General features: G+C 39.7%; 1 protein-coding gene across 6 annotated transcripts in view; it reads right to left on the bottom strand.

Annotated features, from left to right (window-relative positions):
- Positions 1-16,453, bottom strand: part of ARHGAP28 (Rho GTPase activating protein 28) — a 135,766-nt gene that overhangs the window by 53,864 nt on the left and 65,449 nt on the right. For all 6 annotated transcript variants that reach the window (XM_059706590.1, XM_059706589.1, XM_059706588.1 and 3 more), the window contains 2 exons: positions 7,102-7,319; positions 5,390-5,607 (listed from right to left, as the gene is read on the bottom strand). In XM_059706590.1, the coding sequence (XP_059562573.1) occupies positions 5,390-5,607; positions 7,102-7,319 (436 nt within the window). The remainder of the gene's footprint in view (positions 1-5,389; positions 5,608-7,101; positions 7,320-16,453) is intronic.

The raw sequence follows: 16,453 nt of genomic DNA, 5'->3' as shown, positions 1-16,453 counted from the left end.
AAGGTCAGAGGGACAGAAGCAGTCGGTCTAAGTTCCAGGAACTGTCAGGAACACTAACATGGTGTGGCCAAACCAACTTGTAAACAAAAGGATGAAGGCCACATATGAAACACAAATAGAAATGTAGAAGGAAGCTAGATCAATGCTAAGAAAAAGAATCATCAACCTTTAGCTTCTTAAAGAGAGAAAAGCAAATCTATACTTTTATAACTCATGCTTTCTTGGATTTTCAGTTAGATGCAATCAAATGTGTATATGTATATATGTTATTTAAAACAGAATGTATGACCACATTTATACGGTCAATTATAAGTCAGTATCACCTTTAACAGTTGTTTATCAATTATGAAAGTGGAAATAAATTAGACTGACTATTTTTCTCAATTAAATGTTACTGAAAGAAATATTTGGTTCACATCTTCTGAATATTATAAAAATGTATCTAGGCACTAGAATTCTGTTTGTGATGAATAAGACTGTAGATCTTGTGTTATGTGTCCAGAGGTTGACTTAGTATTTGTGATTTAGTATATAATGGCTGTACCAAAACAAGGGTTAAATATTCTATTCCTTTATGGTCAGCACTCCATTGAAAATAAAATTTATTGTATATTTAATGAAATAATAAAATTTTATTTGGATCCATAGAAATAGTCATAATTTACCTTGCTTGTCTATATTTTCTAAGCTTCTAGTAAAGATTAATAATACTTTTATAATAAGGAAAAATATTTTTAGAAAGAAACAAATCCTACTGAAGAATTAGCACAGGGGAGTTGGATCAAGATAGCGAATTATATATACCACTTTCGGGTCTCCCTGCAAATCACTCAAAGTGTTAAAAGAGATACCTTTTGCAAAGAGTAGATCTAGAAACCACTAAACATTTCCATTAGTAGAAGAGAACTGCTGAATGTTCCTGGAAGATAAAAAGCAAGCAAGAATGGTTTGATAAGAATAGAGGAAAACCTCAGCTTGAAAAAAGGTACAGGAAGCTTTTAAAAATCTACAAAACTTCCACAGGAGGAAAATGTGCAAAAGGTGAATGCTGATCCAGAAAAAAGACACATATTAAGAATGAAAAAAGCCCTGGCTCAGTGGATAGAGCGACAGCCTGCACAGCAAACGGTCAAAGGTTCGATTCCCAGTCATGGGCACATGGCTGGGTTGCAGGTTTGATCCTCAGCCCCTAGGGAAGTCAAGGGTAAGGAGAGCCTATGATAAACTAACAAAATGACTGTTAAATCTTTTTAAATAAGTGAAAGGCAGAAGTATGCATACAACCATGGAAAATTACTAACATAAAAAATGAGGTTGAAGGGATATCAAAAAAGGCAGATCAAACATACACACAAACAAAGCTTGGAATATATGAGAACATTTAAGAGAAACAGAGGTTCAATCCAAGCAATACAGCAATCATCTAACAGAATTCCAAAAGGAGATAACTGAGAAAATGGACGGAATCAATACTTGTTTTAAATGTTAGAAGAAAATATGTAGAACCTGAAGAATGAATGAGCCCTCAGATTGCAAGAGCTCAGTTAGTAGTGACCAGGATGAATTTTTCAAAAAGGTGAAACAGGTAGAAGTTCAAGGTTCCAATGATAAAAAATAAAATTTAAAAAGCTTCCACATCTGCATATAAAGAAATGAGATTGATATATACATTGCTGCAATGGTGCAGGAGAGAAGATATTGGACAAATATCTTCAAAATTCTGAAGAAAAATTATTTTGAGCATATGCTTCTATGTGCAAAAAATGAAGAGAACAACTAGTCTAATCTACGTATCTATCTGTCAAATCATTGAGTTTATATCTCCACTAGGTAAGTTTGTTAGGTCAAATTCATATGCCTAAGATTAGTGCAAAATTACCATATGGAAATTATGTTAAAGTTTCATTAAGAAAGTGAAATGGAAAATTTTAGGTAATCTATTAATGTAGATAAATGATGCCAGAAAAAAAGAATAAAGAGTAGTAGAGAATATGAGAGGGAGAGAGGGAGAGAGGGTAGGAGAAGGAGAAGGAGGAGGAAGAGGAGGGGAGGAGAGGAGGAGGACACACAAAAAGACAGATCAGGGCAGATACTTTGAAAAAAAGAAGGAGGGGAAGGAATTGGTATTTATGCTGCCAAATCAAATAGGAAACTGAAAAATTTAGGTACATTCCTAAAAAACTTGCACATCTCTTTACTTGGAGAAAGAGATACTGAAGGGGGAAATCTGTGATGATCATTAGGCTTTATATATTGTAAATGTACATATTTTTAAAAATATTGCTGCTTACAATTTGACAAAGAACAACTGAATTTGTAAGCAGCATATACAATGCTGGGCTTTCACTGACTTTGAGGCCCATTTGCCAGGATAGCACAAGACCTCTGCTTCTTGAGAACCTGGCCTTTCTTTTACCTGCGACCACACCTCCTGCCTCATTCCCATTCTCAGTTCACCTAGGGCTGAGGCTTCTGCAGCAGGACTGGAAGGGAGAAGAGGAAGAGGACAGGAGGAAGAGCCACCCCTCCCTGGCCACCTCCACCATCACAGACGCACTGTCTTAGGCCCTCTCTGGAGTTGAGAACACCAAACAGTGTATGCACCTGTACATGAGGTAAAAAGAAAAGGCTCATTTATTTTGATACCTAAAGCCCTAATGGGGAAGTGCCTATTTTATGTTTCCCTTCAGGATCTAAGTGAAAGAAGAAGAAGGAGCCCCAAAAGATCTCTTTCCCTCCCTGATCCTGTTACTATCTGTCCAAAGTTTTAGGAACCCTAAATAGACCAGCTGTGCATTTTCTTGAGTAACTGGAGGATTTGGGAGAAGCCTACAGACCCTTTGCTATTTTGTAGTTTTATAGGGAAGAGCAACAACCTTTGTCTGAGGTAGCTGGAAATAGAAGTGGAAAGGAAAGCATGTACCCCAATTCTCAGGACTCTCTCCTAATGATCTGGGAGATAACTGGAAAATGACCGAGGAAATTTAAACCAGCAGTGTAAACCTTTTCCTGGATAGACATCTTGGCTGGGAACCTGTGGCTGGAGCCCTTGCCTTAAGTAGTGGGCATCACCTCTATTTATTTAATTATAGCTGTAGAAAATCTCACCATCCCGGACGACATAGGTTTCAGGTAGTTTGAAAATTCAAACATCACAGAACTCAAAACACACTTACTTCAAGGCATATCATTATATAGAAGACTAGGGGCCTGGTGCACGAAGATTCGTGCACAGGGGTGGGAGAGTGGGGGAGTGGGGAGAGTGGGGGGGTCCCTCAGCCCGACCTGCACCCTCTCCAATCTGGGAGCCCTCAGAGGAGCCCTCCCCAATCCGGGAGTTTCTGTCTGTCTTTGCAATCATATGAGCGAATTGTCTGAGACCCCCAACCCGGCTTGGTTTGTTGCTCACAGAATAATAGAGGCTTTTTTTTCCCCTTTGCTTCATTGGTGGAGATTTCCTGGAAGTTTTAGGATATCTTCCCTTTAATTTTTCCTAGACACTCTGATTTTACTTATGTCTCTCACCTTTGCTTTCCCTCCATCCCCAACCATAACAGTAACTTGCTCCAGGCTCACTTTGCTCTAGTGTCTAGGACAGTGGTCGGCAAACTGCAGCTCGTGAGCCACATGCAGCTCTTTGGCCCCTTGAGTGTGGCTCTTCCACAAAATACTGACTTCTGAGCATGGGCCACGAAGTTTCAATCACACTGTACATGCATACCTGCTCATGGTATTTTGTGGAAGAGCCACACTCAAGGGGCCAAAATGCTGCATGTGGCTCGCGAGCCGCAGTTTGCCGACCACTGGTCTAGGAGATCTGTCTGCCACCAGAACTACGATTCCCAGCATTCCTGGTGCTCCCCGCACTCTGGGCCTCCGCTTCCAGTCCTGGGGCTGCCATCAGAACTACTATTTCCAGAATTCCTGGTGCTCCCAGCACTGAGAGTAACCGACTGAGGGAGCCACGTCCCCCCAAGCTGCCGGCTCTCCCATTTCTGCTCTCTGCCCAGTGCCTGTGTATGCAAATTAACCCACCATCTTTGTTGAGTTAATTTGCATATTCACTCCTGATTGGCTGGTGAGCGTAGTGAAGGGACGGACAATTTACATGTTTTTCTTTTATTATACAGGATTCTAGAAGCATGCTATTCAATTCATTAGGTATCAGCCACATGTAACTATTTAGATTTAAGTCAATAAAGAGAAAATAAAAATAAAAATTCAGTTCTTTAGTCACACCAGCCATATTTTGAATGCTAGTGCCACATGTGAATGTGGCTACCATATTGGATAGCACAGAAATAGATCATTTCTATCACTATAGCAAGTTCTACAGGATAGTGCTATTCTTAGCACAAATGCAAAGGTTAATAAAGTATAAGTGAGCTTCCCTGGCAACTACCCAATGTGATTAATATGTCTAAGGGAAGATATGACATAGACAACCTAAAGTAACTCAAATCAGAAACTGGCTTCAACTATGCTTGCTACGCAATATCCTTGAAATTTTAATTTATGTCATTATTGATATTATAATTACACAGGTGAAAAACCTAAGTCAGATGATTAACTAACTTGTCCAGGGAAATTTATTTGTAACTGCAGCAGAATATCAAGTTTCCTTTTATCTTTATACTAATTACCCTCAAAGTTCTAAGAATCTCATCTTTATAGAACCTAACACAGGACTTTGCACAGATAATGTGTTCAATAACTATTTTTTGCATCAATGATGATGCAATACAACATTGCAGTGATGCAATGAATGAATGAATGAGTTGTAAGGCAGAGTTTGCAATGAAACAAACATAGAAATAGGAGAACATGATTAACAGCCTCAGAAGTAAAAGTGTGTGTGGCCTTGGAACTCTCAGGTAAGGTGGAATTTCAACCAGCCATTCCTCATGAAACATGTCATGCTTCCCTCATGCTTTTTATGAATCATCTGTCTCCTACTTAATGCTCATACCTTTCATTTTTTTACCTTTTTAACTTATTTGACCATAAAGGCTATCCTACTTACTCTTCCACCTCCACCTCCATTTAAAACAAACCACCCAGACTTCTAATAATACTGGGGCCACTTTTACCTGTTTCCATTCAGGGCTTAGATTTAAGTAAAGGCTCTGTGTAGCCCATCCACAAAGACTTGCTCTGTTGCCAAAACGTTATTCTGTAACTTCAGTGAAGAAGGGAATACATTTAATGTTGAGGGAGATTGATGAATGGGATAAGGAATGGAATAGCTTACGTTTCAAATTTGTAAAATTTTGGACTGTGCTGTCTGCTTTAGTTGTCTTTAAAACCTAGATGATGATACGTTTTCCGTTTCCCTCCTTCATCTTTTCCCCAACCAAACCAAACCTCTGGAGCCATGCTCAGTACTTACAGGAGATTCGCTGACTCCAAAGATGTCTCTGACATCCCTGACAGACTGCTTGTTCTTTTTTCTCATGGTTTGAGTGTAAGTATTATATCTCTTTTTCACTGCAGCTGCTTGGGTTCGAGTCAATGTGGAGAGCAAGGCTTTGCCATCCTCCTCTTCATCACCTGAGATCAGGGTTGATAAACCCACATCTTGCAACCACTCTGCTTCAAGTTCTCCTTCTGAAAAATAACATGATCAAGAGGAGGTTAGCACATTCTCTGTCTGATTGGGTGAGGTGTGTATCTGTAGGTCTGTGCATATCTGTGAATGAGAAATATCAATAGTCAATATATTAAGACTGTCCTTTCCCCCCAAATTATAGAAAAGGCCTATTAAAATGAATGAAAAGTTTGTACTGTATTTTTTAAATAAGTCAAATTTTAAAGTATTTTCTAGTACAATAAGGTTAATTGGAAGATTGAGTAAGGTTTTTTTCTTGGCCAGACAGTTAAATATAAGCTATATCTGGACTATCAATTCAAAAGAGGAAAAAATATGAATATTTAAACTAAAACCATAATAGAAAAATAGGGGTTTAAACAGCATCCAAAAGGGCTTTTAATCACTCAAAGGCAGGTTCAAATCCCAATGCTACTATTTACTAGATACATGGATTTGGAAGGTTTTAAGGTATCTTTTCGCTTCAGTGTGTTATTGACAAAATAGAGATAATAATAACAAAATTTTTACTCGGCTATGAGGATTGTTTTACCATTATGACAAATGGTAAAAAGCCTTGAACAGAGTATGTGGTTCAACAGTTATTTGTTCTCTTACTTTCTCCTTATTCTGAACGTTAGGTAATCTTTCCATTTTTCAGAAGGCAATTAAAAAATGCAAAATTAGTCATAATAAGAATCAATCGCTATTGTAAATTAGAGGTACAGAAATAATAAAGGATTCAGAATAACAACATCTTGTAACAACAAATCCACTGCACATACAATCTGGGGAACTACACTGAACAGGCATTCCTGAATTAGGTTTGTCTAAAGAGCAGATTGGACTGATTTGTAAGTGCCTGTCCAAGTATCAGTCTAGTAGTCTTGGACATGCTTACAGTATTGCAGCACTGGTATGTGACCCAAAGTCTCCAATGTGCTTCACAGTTCTAATTTCTTAGCAAGGCAAACCTTCATTTTCTTTCTTGTTTTTATTGCTCATTTGCTTTATAAACTATCCTTTAACAGAAAATGCAAAGGTGAGCCTAAGTTGTAGCATTCTGTACTAATCCACCACATCAGTAAGTTTGTTGATGAACCATATTAAAAAGAAAATTGCCTGGCCGGTGTGGCTCAGGAGTTGAACGTCGACCTATGAACCAGGAGTTCACGGTTCAATTCCTGGTCAGGACACATGCCTGGGTTGCAGGCACAATCCCCAGTGTGGGGTGTGCAGGAGGCAGCTGATCAATGATTCTCTCTCATCATTGATATTTCTATCTCTCTCCTTCTCCCTTCCTCTCTGAAATCAATAAAAATATATTTTAAAAAAGAAGCCACTTTGAGTCAGTCCAGTAGATATAAATCAGTGGGAACAGGTAGCTTATATGCTGAATTCTACTAAATTCATTTGTTAAATTACTAATGAAATGAGTTTTACCTGCTGACAGAACAAGAGAGAGCGTACAAAGAAAGTAAGTCAGCAGACAAGAAAAGGAATCTCGCACTTACCATCCACAGGCTTGACCTCAGCTGGCGCCTGCTCTTCCTGCCTTCCCATGCTGTTCTCTTTAATACTTTCTATTTCCCGCCAGAAATCCTCCATGGAGGCGCTGTCCATGGAGGCGCTGTCCACGGAGGCTTGTGAGTTGGTGCGGCTGAACGCAGGAGAGTGTAGGGATTCATTGGAGAGCATCCTGTTAATTCTACGGCAGCGAGGAATGGATTTTCTGAGGAAAGAATATCTGTGAATTAAAATCAGTATCTTTTATGTCGTAAATCACAAAATTCAATTCAGGTTTAAAATCAGTGAAGAAACGGAGCCAGTGTGGAAGAGAGGGGTTTGAGGGGAAAATCTCCACTCAGTGGTGGCCTTTTTAAAAAAACCTTTTCTAATTCATAATGACTCTGTGGCCATCAGGACTTACCATAAAAAACACTTTTAAAATTTTCACATACTCATAAAGTAGAAAGTTATTTGTATTAGTCAAAACATACATGGTCTGTCTCTGTAAAGGATCTAAGATGATGACAGAGGAGGTAAAAGGTTAACTGCTCACACCTATTAGGGTTGTCACAAAAAATAAACAAAAACAACAATGTTGATGAGAATGTGGAGAAACTGAAATCCCTGTGCACTGTTGGTAGGAATGTAAAATGGTATAGCTGTTGTAGAAAACAATATGGAGGCTCCTAAAAATTTTGAACATAGAATTACTATATGATCCAGCAATTCTATTTCTGGGTAAAAGGACAAAAGAATTGAAAACAGGGTCTCAAAGACAGTTTTCGTACGTCCATGTTCATAGCAGCATCATTCGCAAAAACCACAAGGTATGCCCTGGCCGGTTTGGCTCAGTGGATAGAGCGTCGGCCTGCAGACTCAATGGTCCCAGGTTCGATTCCGGTCAAGGGCTTGTACCTTGCTTGCGGGCACATCCCCAGTAGAGGGTGTGCAGGAGGCAGCCGATGGATGTTTCTCTCTAATCAATGTTTCTAACTCTCTCTCCCTCTCCCTTCCTCTCTGTAAAAAATCAATAAAATATATTTTTAAAAAAACCACAAGGTATAAACAGCCCAAATGGCTGTCATTGAATGAATGGATAAACAAAATATGGCATCTAATACAAATAATTCAGCTTTAAAAAAGGAAAGAAATTCTGCTCCATGCTACAACATTAATGAAACTTGAAGACTTTATGCTAAGTGAAATAAGCCAGGCACAATAAGATAATACTAGAAACTCCACTTAGATGAGATTCCTAGAGTAGTCAAATTCATAGAGGCAGAAAGTAGAATAGTGGTTCCCAGGGGCTTCGGGGAGGAGGGGATGGGTAGTTGCTTAATGAGTACCAAGTTTTATTTTCTCAAGATGAAATTAGTTCTGGAGTTGGATGGTGGAGATGGTTGTGCAACAATGTGAATGTACTTAATACAAGCTTAAAATAATTAAGATGGTAAATTTTATCTCATGTGTTCTTTACCAGAATTTTTTAATTGAAAAAAATTTTTATGTTGCCTTTTGAGATAATGAGATAGTGATAGGAAATAATATATAATAGTTAATGGAAAACCCTTGCCCTAGCCAGTTTGGCTCAGTGGATAGAGTGTCAGCCTGTGGACTGAACAGTCTCAGGTTCGATTCTGGTCAAGGGCACATACCTCGGTTGCAGGCTCAATCTCTGGCCCTGGTGGGGGCACATGCAGAAGGCAACCAATTGATGTATCTCTCTTACATCAATGTTTCTCTCTCTGTCTCTCTCTGAAAAGTCAATGGGAAAATATCCTCTGGTGAGGATTAAAAACAAAAAACAGCCCTAACCGGTTTGGCTCAGTGGCTAGAGTGTTGGCCTGCGGACTGAAAGGTCCTAGGCTCGATACTGGTCAAGGGCATGTACCTTGGTTGCGGGCACATCCCCATTAGGGGGTGTGTAGGAGGCTGCTGATCGATGTTTCTCTCTCACCGATGTTTCTAACTCTCTATCCCTCTCCCTTCCTCTGTGTAAAAAATCAATAAAGTATATTTTTTTAAACACACACACACACACACACACACACACACACACACACACACACACACAAAACACACAAAAGAAACCTAGGGAAGTGGGACATCAACCTGCAGCACAGAGACCCCTGAACAGTTCAGGGAGAACTGAATCACCACCTGCATAGGTAGAGGGATCCTACTGGGGTGAGGAGGCAAAGGGTACGCAGAAGACGTTATCATAAAACTGCTGAGGGCTGGGGGAACAGACATGAAATACAGATCATGAGCATCTGAGTAACACGCTGGTTTCATCTGAGACAATCCACCTAAAGAAGGCTTTAATTGCAATGATCAACTATTCTTTTTTGGCTAAGTACACAGACAGCATTTTTTGGATAAGCACATTTGGAAGAGTTCTCACTTTCTTAGTTAAGGATACAAATATTTCCTCCTTCGTCGCAGGGAGTAGAGACCATGACCTTCCATTTTTGAAGCATCACATACTAGTAATTGTGATCCTCAGGCTCATCCAACACTTCGATGAGCTTCAATTTGGCGTTGCATACCTCACCATATTAGGATAAATAGAGTCTAAGCTTTGTCAGCTGTTTGTATTATTTTTAATTTCATAACAATTCCAGGAAAACATTACATGAAAACAGAATACAAATGTATTACAGAGCAACTATTTTTGGGAAAAACACCATTAGGTTTAAGATTAGGTTTTAACTTCATGCTAACTACCATAACTTCAAAGTGGCATTTAAAAATACATTTTATTATTGTATTTTCCTCAATTGTATTTTAAGGAATAAATTGTATTATATTTTAATGATTACTGCAGATCTAGGTGGCTAACTGAGCACACATTTTTAAAAACCAGCCATTTCTACAGAGGAACCTCTCATTCAAGCTGCACTTCAGGGAGAAGCCAGCATTGAACTACCTGCCTCTGCACTAAACTGTCTGCCTGCACTGTGTTCCTGCCATTGGAGCCAGCCCTCAAACAGGAGTTCCTGGAATCCTAGACTGAGTCTGTCCCTACCCAATCGGAGCTGTGCAGCGATATCCCCATCAGATTTTTCACCAAACAATCAGAGAAGCTCCTTTATAACCAATCAGGTCAGTGCCTTTTGGACCAATCAAACTAGAAGAATTTGGAGTCCTCATTTAGATGAGGACACACCAATTGGAGTCTAGGGGTGGGGATTTCTGTCTATATAAGTCAGCTCCCCTCTGGCTCTTGAGAGTGAACGTTCCCTTCCCACCAAAGACTTCAGACTTCATTGCCCTGGCTGGAGACAAAACACCGAAGATGTCTTGCTGAACCACAGCTGGATAGACCAGTGCAGGGAAGAGCAGGCCAGAGAAGAGCAGATCAGACTCAGTGCAGGGCAGAGCAGAGGGGTCTGGCAGGAGAGGGGCCTGACCTCAGGGCCACCTTGCCCAGGGCTGCCTCACCCCAGGGCCTCCTAACAGCAGCTCTGTTTTCACAGCCCTGCTGTATCACTATTGAGCTGTCCCATACCCTTGCTGTTTTCACAGCCCTACTCTGTTACAGTTGAGCTGTTGCACTGAACAAAGTTTCCTTACTCCAACTGGGGATTCCTATTGGTGTTGAATTGATGCCAATGACCTTTAGTTGACCCTAGTGATAGAGGAGCCAGGATTTAAATTCAAGCCTTTTCCATGTTGTCCAAATGTCTTCCCCACAGTCATCTTACTTAATTTCGTAAGTCCCCTCAGATATTTGTATATCTGCATATAGCTATACATATTTTTATTCCAGAGAAGGAATATGGAGATTTAGAGGGAAAACTCTGAAGCCAGCCGGTCCAGGTTTAAATACAGGCTCTGCCACTTCCAAGATCTATGACCTAGAACATGCTATTGAATCTCTGTGCCTCCATTTCTTAATCGATAAAATACGAATGCAAAGTGGTTGTTGCAAGGCAGTTTTATTTACTTACAGCAAGGAGACACATTCAAAGCTGTCTCCTCAAAGGGAGGGTTAGCCTTTGCTTATACACACTATTTAGTCAATTACATATTGATTTCTTCTTTGCAGTGGACTCACTTATTTGGTTGAGTTCCTGTCAAGCGCTTCCTGTTTCCATCTGCATCTACAAAATACTGTGCTATATTTTAATGTTTAGCCAGAATAGCATTTAGTAATAATATTTAGAACTGGTCAGACCTTGAGAGCCTTGTCCTATCTAACAGAAATATTAATCAGCCCTTGCTGGCGTTGCTCAGTGGTTAGAGTGCCAGCCTTCACACTGGAGGGTCGCTGGTTTGATTCCTGGTCAAGGGCATCTACCTGGGTTGCAGTTTCAATCCCTTTTCCCTGTCAGTATGTGTGTGGAATGCAACCAATCGATGTATCTCTTTCACATCAATGCTTCTTTCTCTTCTCTCTCTCTCTTCTCTTTCTCTCCACCCACCCCCCCTCCTTTTCACTCTCTCTAAAAATCAATGGAAAAATATCCTCATTCCTCAGGTGAGAATTAATATATATATATACATATATTTATCATATACTATACTTCATGGAGTTATTATAAGGATTAAGTGAGTTAATATACTTAAAATGCATTGCATATAGTAAACCCATGGATTAAGTGATAGCTATATTTGTTAGCATGCTCATAGCTAGATTCAGGATCAGGCTATAACAGGTGTTGGACTATCTCAGGGGCACTAACATATGACTAGAATGTAAAGAGATAAACAAAACTAGATCAATCAGAACTCCTCTCTGACCCACCATAATTTTCAAGGCTTGTTTGCCCAACTCCCTTAGGCCAATGTGGACATCAGACACAATTCTGGCCAAAGTCACATAAGAACTATTCCTCTCCATGATTTCAGCAAAATCATATTTTTCTTGATATAGGTGCTATTCCCTTCTCTTACTCCTCCTTTATTAAAATGTGGACAAAATGACTGGTGCATCTGCAGCCATCTTGCAACTATGAGATAAAAAACAAGAAAATTACAGTTATCAGCCTTAAGTTTCAGAAATAATGTGAAATGCTGCCTATCTCTGTACTTCCAAAAATGTGAGAAAATAAACTCTTGTTTTTAAAAATTAATCTTTGTTGTTGCTATTGTTACTTGCAGCCAAAATAGTTCTTAACTGATATAATTGGAAAAAATATTTAAGTCATTTGGGGTGAGGTGACATAAGACACCTTCTCTACCACACTAAGAGGAATATTTAAATAAAACTAAACTGTCAATAATAACCTGCTTCCCAAAGGAAGGTGAGGTCTAACGTAATGCTTTTCTATTTTATAGACTGCCCAATTATGAGCCTAACCCCAGGTCTCGGTCTGACCTTGATCCCTATACTACAGAGTTAAGCTTCATGGTGAAGACATACCTGTCTAAATATACAGGAAATATATTCACATTGCTCTTCAATCTAACATATTCCAAGAGTTTTAGGAAGAATACACCCAAAACCAATGGTTTCCCCTTCCCTATCTGAAAGAAGATAAGAACATAATTCTTCATTGTCAGTGTCTTTGAATGATGCTGGTGCCAGCACAGAGTGGAATGGTGGTAGGTACTGACTAGCAGGGCTCTGGCAAGACAAATCGCTTGCTCTCTGAAAAAGGCCTGGGCACAGCCCCAGTAATGCAGCTGTTTGCCTTCTTAGCTTCCTCGGGAGGCCATTCAGATAAAGTAAGAGGACAAATCCTTTGTTTTTATGCTCTGGCTTCTCAGGAATCTTTGGATTCTAACATGCATATAAACAAGCTTAACTTGGATGTCTTGCAAAAGCACTTGAAAGGCAATGGTGATAAAAGGAAGTTATAGCGTCAGAGTAATAGAAGCCAGAACAGAGAGGAGAGGAGGTCCCCACTTTCTTTCTCAGGCTCCCTGGTTGTGCCTTTCAATATCATTCTGGTGTCCTCTCATGCTCATCCTGCCACTCGCCATCCAAGTTTTCTGTTCCTTTCCTGGCCTGCCTCACCCTCTTAAGGAACAGGAGAAAGCTGGTATTCCATCAGGAGGTAAACAGGTATGTCTCTGTTGGCAGTAAAGGATACAGAAAAATGTGTTTGTAGATTAGGGGGAGGCTTAAAACAGCAAACAAATCTCAGTCATTCAACAAGGAACATTCTAAGTGTTTTTAAAAGCTGGAGTGTTTTGTGTTTTTGTGTTTTGTTTTGTTTTTGACCAATTGAAGTTCACATCAGCAATTAAATTCTTACGTATCTATGTATCACCCTGAGTACAAGCACTTTGTTAGAAATGGGGAATGCCGCGATGAAGGATGAACGAAAGAGCAATTTCAAACCATTATACACTCAAACCCAGTGATTTACAAAGGAGGAGGCTCAAACGGGGCAGCAAGCTCTTTTGTAAAAGAGAATGACAGAATCTTTTCCTGGGGCTGGGGAGAGGACAGCATGCTTTTCTCTACTTCTAGCTATGAGAGCAAAACAACTGCATCTGCTTAACTCAAAGTAATCTATGCTATATTATACAGTTTACTGACCTACCGAAGAAAATGAGATTAAATGAAATCAATGTTTGTATAGTTAGCACATAATTAAAATATACTAATTATATGTCAAAATCAAAATATGATCTGTTTCTTAAATTCTCCCTACTTTGCCTGGAGGGAGGGGGAATGGAGAGTGGACCCTAATGGGTATCGAGTTGCTTTTTGGAGATGAACATGTTCTGGAATTAGTGGTGATAGTATCACCACTTTGTGGATATACTAAAACAAAACAAAACAAGCAAACAAAAAAAACCCCACTGAATTATATACTTTAAAAGAATGAACTTTATATTATGTGAATTATATCTCAAAAAATACTATATCAGAAAAAAATTGTCATTTTAAATTTTTTAAAAGATTTTGATAAGATTAAAAGTGCTTTGATACTGAAAACACCAAATAGAGTTAAGGAAGTAGAACAACAGAAATTCTCAATCACTGCTGGTGGGGATGCAAAATGGTACAGCCACTTTTGAAGACAGTTTGGCAGTTTCATACAGAACTAAACATACACTTATCATACAATTCAGCAATTTACCCAAAGGATTTAAAAACTTCGGTTCAATGTTTAAAACAGCTTTATTCATAGCTGGCAAAACCAGGCAGCAATTCAGATGTTCTTGCCCTGGCAGGTGTTGCTCAGTGCTTAGAGCACTGGCCCTTGCACCAAAAGGTCTCAGGTTTGAGTCCAGGTCAAGGGCACATACCTGGGTGATGGGTTTGCTTCTCACCCCAGGTTGGGGCATGTGCAGGAAGCAACCAGTCAATGTCTCTCTCTCTCTCTCTCTCTCTCTCTCTCTCTCTCTCTCTCTCTCGGCCCTCTCTCCCCCTCATTCCTTTCCACTCTCTCTGAAAAGCAATAGAAAATACATTCTCAGGTGAGGATTAACAAAAACAAAATAAAACAATAAGAAAGATGTTCTTTAGTAGGTGAATGGATATACTCTGGTTCAATAAAATTAATAAACCTCCATCCAGATATGTTAAGGAAAAAAAGAGAGACAACACAAATTAGCAATATCAGGATGGAAAGAGGTTACATCACTACACATTTGACAGATATCTATAATAATAAAAGCATAATATGCAAATTGACTGAACGGCCAAACAGCAGAAAGTCCGACCATCTGACCATCTGGACGACCACGCTATGACACCCACTGGTACCAGGCCAGCCAAGGCAGGTGCGATGCGATTGGTTGGGGCCCCACCATCGCCCCATGATCGTGGTGCAGAGGGAGGCCCAGGCCACTGGCCGGCTGGGCGATCAATCGGAGGGGCTCCATGATCGCCCTGAAGAGGGAGGCCCAGGCCATCGACCGGAGGGCTGCGGAGGGCTGTGGCAGGTAGCCTGCGCCTCCCTCTGCGGGAGAGATCAATCACAGGGCCCCAGCCAGGTGGGAAGGCCTACCTCTTTGGGGCGATCGATTGTGGAGCGATCGGCTGGGTGGGCAGGAACTAACTCTGTGGGGCGACGGATCGCGGAGCCCCATGATCCATCACCCCACAGAGGGAGGCCCAGGCTACTTGGCCGGCGGTGCTGCAGCAAGTGGGTAGGGCCTCCCTCTGCAGGGCGATCAGTCTGTGAGAGGGTACAGGCCAGGCTAAGGGGCCCCCACCCCTGAGTGCAAGAATTTCGTGCCTCTAGTTAAAATATAATATAGGGATATTATAAACTTTATGCCAGTAAGTCCAACAACTTAGGTGTAAAGGACAAATTTCTTATAAGATAGAACCTACCAAAGCTCGCTCAAGAAGAAATAGATAACCTGAGTAGCCCTATATCTATTAAAGAAATTGAATTTGCAGTTAAACACCCTGTCAGAAGAATACTTCAAACCCAGATTGCTTCACTAAACATTTAAAGGAGAGATAATACCAATCCTACATAAACTTTTCCAGAAATTTAAAGAGGTGGAAACATTTACTAGCTAATATATGAGACTACCATTACCTGAATACCAGAAGGAGATAGCCACCATAAGAAAGGAAAAGCACCACCAATGCCCCCACGTATGTAGATGCAAACATTCTTAACACATTTTAGCCAATCAGATCCAAGAATACATAAAAAGGTTAATACATGATAACCAAGAGAGTTTATCCTGGGACAGCAAGGATGAGTTAACATTTGAAAATTGTTGATCCATTTAATTCATCAAAGTCATCACCGTTTAAGTCATATATTAGCAGTAAAAAATAAAAACCACACGATTGCCACAACAGATACAGAAAATGTTATTGGACAAAATCCAGCATCCATTCCTGTAAAACAAAACAGAACAACCCTCCTAGAAAATTAGTAGTAGAAGAGAATTACCTCCACTTGTAAAGGGCACCTAAGAAAAAAAGATCAGCTAATACTATATTTAATGGTAAACGACTGAATGCTTTCCCCCTAAGCTCAAGAATAAGACCTGAATAACTGCGTTCACCACTTTTATGCAACATCGTAGTGGAGATTCTAACCAGTGCAATCAAGCAAAAAAAAAAAAAAAAAAAAAAAAAAAAAGACAAAAAAGCAACCAGATTGGAAAGAAAGAATTAAGGTATCTTTACATGCAGATATGATCATCTATGTAGAAAATCCTATACAATCTAGGAAAAAAACTACTAAAACTAATAAATAAGTTCAGCAAGGTTATAAGATAAAGATTGATATATAAAATATCAATATACAAAAGCAGTTGTATTTCTATATACTAACAGTGAACACTTAGAAGTCAACATTTAAAAGATATGCCATTCACGATAGCATTAAAAATGTAAACTATTTAGGAAAATTAACATTACAAAAGATGGGCAAGACCTGTATACTGAAAACTATAAACATTGCTGAGAGAAATTAAAGAAGG

The sequence above is a fragment of the Myotis daubentonii genome, chromosome 8 (assembly GCF_963259705.1).
Source record: "Myotis daubentonii chromosome 8, mMyoDau2.1, whole genome shotgun sequence".
NCBI lineage: Eukaryota > Metazoa > Chordata > Mammalia > Chiroptera > Vespertilionidae > Myotis > Myotis daubentonii.
The sequence above is the reverse complement of the archived record's forward strand: the minus strand, read 5'-3'. Positions and strand labels throughout refer to the sequence as shown.